Raw genomic sequence first — 7,545 nt, forward strand, 5'->3', positions numbered from 1 at the left:
CGTGCTGCGAATGTTCTAACAAAACTCAGCATGGTGAAACCATTGAATGTCAATGCTAGGTTTACCGTAGGGTGTTCTCATTTAGTATGGTGACTTGTAATTCACCTGGATGGCATTGCCATTAAAGAATGATATATCATATATTAGAATTAATTCCTTTTCGTATTGATGTGCACAATGTATTCATGTCGTATTTCGTTTCTGACGGATACAGTAAGGACACATTTGCTTGCTGTAATATCACTTATGGATCTCAAGCGAGGAAGGTCTAGTGTATGCACAAGGAGTGTGATTTATAAACCAGTTGCGATTTGGTATTGTCGCAAAAGTGTGAACAAGCGTGAATGACAAATGGACCCGTTTTTACCAACTGTGTTGAAGAGGAAACAGATGTTATGCATGCACTGTTTTGCCAAACAAATATTTTTTATAAGATTGTGCTTTAAAACAATCTAAAACGTACGTTTACGAACATACTGACCAAGCTTATAGGATCACGTGACTGCCAACACGAGTAATTTCCATAGAGGTATCATAAAAATAGAATTTATTAAATATCAGCAAAGATTCGTTTAATATTGCATTAAAACAGTCAAGAAAGTATAGAGTCAGTCAGACAACGAATTACTCATACACTATTACGTTATTCTGTTAATAGTATCTGATGTAACATAATCATATAGCTTACAATAAATGTTCTCTTATTGATATGCTTACTTTTATACATATTCGCTATACATAAATGACATGTCAATTGAGAATCCAAAGTTTACGAAGTTGATAGATTGCAACGCTCACATCACACAAGCACACAGTACCTCAGTGAAATAGAACTGTTCACATAGATCCTCAATAGTCAATAATCATCTCTATAGAAAGTAAACATTCCTAGCAGGTTGGGAATTGTATTTGCTTATAGTTATCCATCGGGACCACCCTTGGCTCCTTTCTTTCAACAGTCTGTTTGTCATGGCCGTTTACCTTGAACCCCTCACGTCACCAGTAGTCTCTCGTCCAGTCCGCCTTTTACAGGCTCTGGCTAGGCGCCTAGCCTATGAATTCACGTACGCGTTTGTTGTAGCCGTTGTCGATGCTGTCGTCAAAGCTGAGAAGGCTTCGTTTCCCTATGAACTCACGCACCCTCTTCCTGACGTCTCGTTTCCTCTTTGCAGCCGCTGGGGAAGGCATCACCGAACGTTTACCGAAGAACTCCCGAAGGCGTTTCTGTTCCTCTATTACGTTCCGTTTGCCAAAGAATTCTCGTAGTCGTTTCTCTTCCATGGGCCCATCTCGTTTCCCGAAAAACTCTCTGAGGCGCTTGTCATCCACGTGCCCGTCCCGTTTGCCAAAGAACTCTCGGAGCCGTTTCTGTTCCTCTGGGCCATTGCGTTTACCAAAGAATTCACGAAGACGTTTTTCTTCTACTGGTTGGTCGGACCTTTTGCCAAAGAACTCTCTCAAACGTTTGTCAGCTTCGAGTCCATCTCGTTTGCCGAAGAATTCCCGTAATCGTTTGTCCGCTGTTACGTCACTCCTTTTGCCAAAGAATTCACGAAGACGCTTGTCGGCACTCAGATCGCTCCTTTTGCCAAAGAATTCTCTCAGTCTCTTATCAGCACTTAGATCGCCACTCCGTTTCCCAAAGAATTCCCTTAGCCTTTTATCAGCACTGGGATCGCTTCGCTTACCAAAGAATTCACGAAGTCTCTTGTCCGGATTATCACTTCGTTTTCCAAAGAATTCCCTTAAACGTTTGTCCTCCCTTTTACCAAAGAAATCCCTGACTCGCTTGTCGTATGTTCCATAGTCCTGGCCAAAACCTTCAGCAGAGTCCGCTGAACTTAAATCTCTCTTACCAAAGAACTCCCTGAGTCGTTTATCGGGTGTGGCCCCCACGTCCCTACGATCCCGGTCTGCCTGTCCCCCGGACACGACAAGTAGGGTTAGTCCGGCCACTAGAAGTTGATGCAAGGGCGGCATGCTGGCTCACCGCGCGGGACACAAAATGAGGATACTAGTGAACGCGCGCGCGCCTTTTAAAGCCAGCTCGTGTACTCTCCGCGCCAGCCCTCCCTCGCAGCCAAACAGCGGCTGCTAACGCATCTTCATTATAATCATTTAACAATTTGCCGATTTAGGCTCAAATTTATGTGTATGATTAATTTAGCTCTATTAGCGCGACAGAAGGCTGGATACAGAAATCAATGAACAATCAGTCGTCAGAGAGTGTCATAGCAAAAGCATTGCGACAGACGGAGCAGGGGTGGTTCAATAAGAGACTACATTTCTTCTCGGAGGATCAATAGTAAACTTTGTTGTATACGCGAAAGACGGTCCAACCCACGCATCCGCCAACAAGAGGTGTGGCTTGTTGAGTGACAGGACGGAGGGGGCGGGATAGTGACTGGCACGAGGGGTGGCTGTTAATAGTGCTTATCTTAGGCCAGCGATCACTTCAACGTGATTCTACTTATTAAGCGCAGGTTTGTGATCAGCAGAGACGTCTCGGAAAGTCTCCGAACCTCCCGTCTCCTCATAATGAAGCTACTGTCGTTACAGTTTATTTAGTGAAATTGACTTTCGAAACCTTGGTCTCAATGTGATTAAAATCTAGGATCTTAAGGCAATTCTTTCTTTTAGGAAATATTTGTTTTAGGTTGTGAAAAATCAATGTTGGTTCTGGCTATTTGTGCTATGCTGTATGTTTAATGTGTCTATTTAACCCGACACCGAAAACACAGTGAGTTCTATTTGGAATATCAAGTCAAGATGCCCTGAAGCACAAAGCCCATGGTGATCTGTAAGTTTAGCAACCAGAATCTACGCATGGTTAGGTTAAAATAAGTAATACACTGACGTTTTTATATATCAAATATGCACAAAGGTTCGAAAGATACCTCTGAGTGGTTGTTGTTAATTATATCCTTAAATTATTATTCACAGATGAAATTTCCGAAATTTGGATGCTAATTGGCATCCGAAATATATTTTTTCATCAAAAAACAATATAAATAGCCAGTGTTACATACTACTTAAATTACTTTATATCGCTACTTTGTTCTGATCCGTATTGGAAATTTATTTCCATCTAAACCTCGCGCGGACACATTCCCAACGAGACTTATCCTGATGGCCTTTTTATTACAACACAATTATCTCGATTGTCATGTAAAACAATAATGTAAACTGTCATCATTTAATGCGTTCCATTAATAATTTTTCAAATATTCTTTTCATCATGACAAGGATATTTATTTTTGAAAATGTGTAATATCAAATCCAACCACCTTAACTGTAGTCACCATGTCTCCGAAACCAATAGCTGTAACAAAACACTGCTTTATAACTATAAATGACAATCTCCTTGAACGCAGAGACCTTAAACAGATTACAGCGATCAAGGAGAAAGCAAAGTTAATTATTTCCATTTTCATAAGAAGTGCATCAATGTCAGAACGTGACAAGGAACATGGATGAAACATATTTTATGATACAAAGGCTTGTGCTATCGATAAACCAATCCGATAACCTGGGTATCATGATCCGATAAATATGCAAAAGGGGAATATACTTTCAAGCTCCATGTATCAATACGATGCCTTCTTTCTCAATACATTATTGATTAACTATATGCTTAGTTAGTTCCCAATATGCTAATATAAGGCTTTTTATACGTGTCGCCGAAACATTGCGACAGACATGGTTGCAAGTCATCTGGCACATCACGATAAATTGAGCGGTTCACTCGAAAAATGTATTCATATGCGATTTCTAACGCTTTTTGATTGAGATGAAATTACGATTTGAACATCCATTATTTTATGACATTATTTGATGATGAGATTATTACCCTCGTGTGTTTTCGTATCGTAAATATCATATATTAGAAATTAATTTACCCAGGCTACCACAAGACGGGCAACGGCACATGGTTACAACTGGCGAACCTTTTTAATACCTCGTGTCCAATGAAGTAACTTATTTGAGACTGACTTGTTGAAGAATTCCAATCAGCTGTGTCATATTGCAGCTTATTTCAACATTACACGTCAGGAAATTTCCATTCCGTTATGATTGGTTAAATGAATTTTGAAATATTACCACTCAATTTTCTGCGCAGTACATGACCTCCTCTTTATATTTGAGACAAAGAATTTTAAAGTCTTTCAAAACGATAACGAAATACACGACATTCATATTTTCATTGAAATTACTTTTGTAATGCCAAATCTTTTCTTTCGCAAATATACATCGTAACCTGATATAAGGAGAATGTTAGATGGGATAAATCGGTTATTGGTACTGGTACCAACGGTTGGATGATAAGAATAAAATCCTACCCTCAAATATGATCAATTCACTCCAGACTTACAGTGCTAAAGTGACGGAGGGAAAGTAACTGTTTCATTCAACCCTGCAATCGATGGGTGTGTCCGTCGCTCACCATGGTAACTGCACCCTCGCGGGACAGATATAAGTCACAGCCATAAGGATATTATTTTCAGATTCCTTTTTTAGTTGCCGTGTATGGTGTTTCTGTCTGATAATGGTCATCAGGTGCGCCACTCGGCACGTAACTGCCAATACAGGAGTTGAAACCCATCTTTCACAACCGGATATCAATCTCCGAATGATACGTGGGTGCAGCTCCATGTCGAAGAGGGAGCATGTTGTAATATGTGGGTATTACGCACGTTGCATGACTAACGTTTCCCAAGGCTGCATCTATGATATAGTTGTTTCACGGTATACATGAGCACCTTCTACTCTATATACATGCAGCATGGATTTTCACATACAGAATATTTCACATGTAGAATATCGCGTTCAGACATATTCCCCTCTCTTGTACTATCAGATATTCCTCTCCTGCAGAGTGTTACGTTCCGACATTCCTCTCCTGCAGGGGTGCTACGTTCCGTCATTCCTCTCCTGCAGGGGTGCTACGTTCCGTCATTCCTCTCCTGCAGGGGTGCTACGTTCCGTCATTCCTCTTCTACAGGTGTGTTACGTTCCGACCTTCCTCTTCTACAGGTGTGTTACGTTCCGACCTTCCTCTTCTACAGGTGTGTTACGTTCCGACATTCCTCTTCTACAGGTGTGTTACGTTCCGACATTCCTCTTCTACAGGTGTGCTACGTTCCGACATTCCTCTTCTACTGGTGTGTTACGTTCCGACCTTCCTCTTCTACAGGTGTGTTACGTTCCGACATTCCCCTCCTGTAGGGGTGTTACGTTCCGGCATGCCTCTCCTGCAGAGTGTTACGTTCCGTCATTCTTCTCCTGCAGGGGTGCTATGTTCCGACATTCCTCTTCTACAGGTGTGTTACGTTCCGGCATTCCTCTCTTGTAGGGGTGTTACGTTCCGACATTCCTCTACTACAGGTGTGTTACGTTCCGACATTCCTTTTCTACAGGTGTGTTACGTTCCAACATTCCTCTCCTGTAGGTGTGTTACGTTTCGGCATGCCTCTCCTGTAGGGGTGCTACGTTCCGGCATTCCTCTTCTAAATGTGTGTTACGTTCCGTCATTCCTCTCGTGCAGGGGTGTTACGTTTCGACATTCCTCTTCTACAAGTGTGTTACGTTCCGACATTCCTCTTCTACAGGTGTGTTACGTTCCAACATTCCTCTCCTGCAGGGGGTTGCTTTCAGACATTCCTCTTCTACAGGTGTGTTACGTTCCAACATTCCTCTCCTGCAGGTGTGTTATGTACAGATATGTTACTTAAATACAGAATACCAATTCCATGCACATAGGGCTCATGACGCAACATATAGCGTTTGGACCTATGTTCAATGGATCAAAATGTCATATGTCATGGCCAAGGGACAAGGATGAAAAAATCGTCTAAGTCACTGTGAGAACCTGAATCATATGATTGTGGATTCGAATCTTTCATTCGTCCTGATTATGACGTTTGTCAGAGCCATATCCGTTATCGTGTCACCAAAATGTTAAAATAGACTTCAGACCACATTACACTAGTGCTGTCACGCTGTCACGTAACTTAAATACTGTTAAAGCGACATTATACCCAACACAGGTAGATATGAAACATTTGCAACAGATGAATCCAACGATTCTGTACTTCAGAAGCAAAAACACCTCGCTCTGAACAATCCTGTCACCATATTCTTTACAACAACCAATGTCCCTCGCCCTACACCATCCTGCTACCGCATACTAGTACTTCACACTAACCATTGCACCTTTCCTAACACCATCCTGCCACCGCATACTAGTACTTCACACTTACCATTGCACCTTTCCTAACACCATCCTGCCACCGCATACTAGTACTTCACACTAACCATTCCACTTTTCCTAACACCATCCTGCCACCGCATACTAGTACTTCACACTAACCATTGCACCTTTCCTAACACCATCCTGCCACCGCATACTAGTACTTCACACTAACCATTGCACTTTTCCTAACACCATCCTGCCACCGCATACTAGTACTTCACACTAACCATTGCACCTTTCCTAACACCATCCTGCCACCGCATACTAGTACTTCACACTAACCATTGCACCTTTCCTAACACCATCCTGCCACCGCATACTAGTACTTCACACTAACCATTGCACCTTTCCTAACACCATCCTGCCACCGCATACTAGTACTTCACACTAACCATTGCACCATTCCTAACACCATCCTGCCACCGCATACTAGTACTTCACACTAACCATTGCACCATTCCTAACACCATCCTGCCACCGCATACTAGTACTTCACACTAACCATTGCACCTTTCCTAACACCATCCTGCCACCGCATACTAGTACTTCACACTAACCATTGCACCTTTCCTAACACCATCCTGCCACCGCATACTAGTACTTCACACTAACCATTGCACCTTTCCTAACACCATCCTGCCACCGCATACTAGTACTTCACACTAACCATTGCACCATTCCTAACACCATCCTGCCACCGCATACTAGTACTTCACACTAACCATTGCACCTTTCCTAACACCATTCTGTCACCGTATACTTAACACCAACCACTGCACCTCGCCCTACACCATCCTGTCACCTTATACTTCACACCAACCACTGCACATCGCCCTACACCATCCTGTCACCTTATACTTCACACCCACCACTGCACATCGCCCTACACCATCCTGTCACCTTATACTTCACACCAACCACTGCACCTCGCCCTACACCATCCTTTCACCTTATACTTCACACCAACCAATGCACGTCGTCCTACACCATCCTTTCACTGTATACTTTACACCAACCACTGCACATCGCCCTACACCATCCTGTCACAGTATACTTCACACCAACCACAGCACATCGCCCTACACCATCCTGTCACAGTATACTTCACACCAACCACAGCACATCGCCCAACACCATCCTGTCACCTTATACTTCACACCAACCACTGCACCTCGCCCTACACCATCCTGTCACAGTATACTTCACACCAACCACAGCACATCGCCCAACACCATCCTGTCACCTTATACTTCACACCAACCACTGCACATCGCCCTACACCATCCTGTCAC

The 7,545-nt window shown here is 42.9% G+C and overlaps 1 protein-coding gene across 1 annotated transcript; it reads right to left on the reverse strand.

Moving 5' to 3' along the window:
• Nucleotides 1–530: 530 nt before the first annotated feature.
• Nucleotides 531–2,086, reverse strand: LOC139445052 (protein PRQFV-amide-like). Its single transcript, XM_071226117.1, has one exon. It carries the CDS (start codon nt 1,978–1,980, stop codon nt 1,048–1,050), a length of 933 nt encoding a protein of 310 aa, XP_071082218.1. The 5' UTR covers nt 1,981–2,086; the 3' UTR covers nt 531–1,047.
• Nucleotides 2,087–7,545: the final 5,459 nt, after the last annotated feature.

Source organism: Haliotis cracherodii, unplaced genomic scaffold (assembly GCF_022045235.1).
Source record: "Haliotis cracherodii isolate W230 unplaced genomic scaffold, xgHalCrac1.p SCAF_6, whole genome shotgun sequence".
Classification (NCBI taxonomy): Eukaryota; Metazoa; Mollusca; class Gastropoda; order Lepetellida; family Haliotidae; genus Haliotis; species Haliotis cracherodii.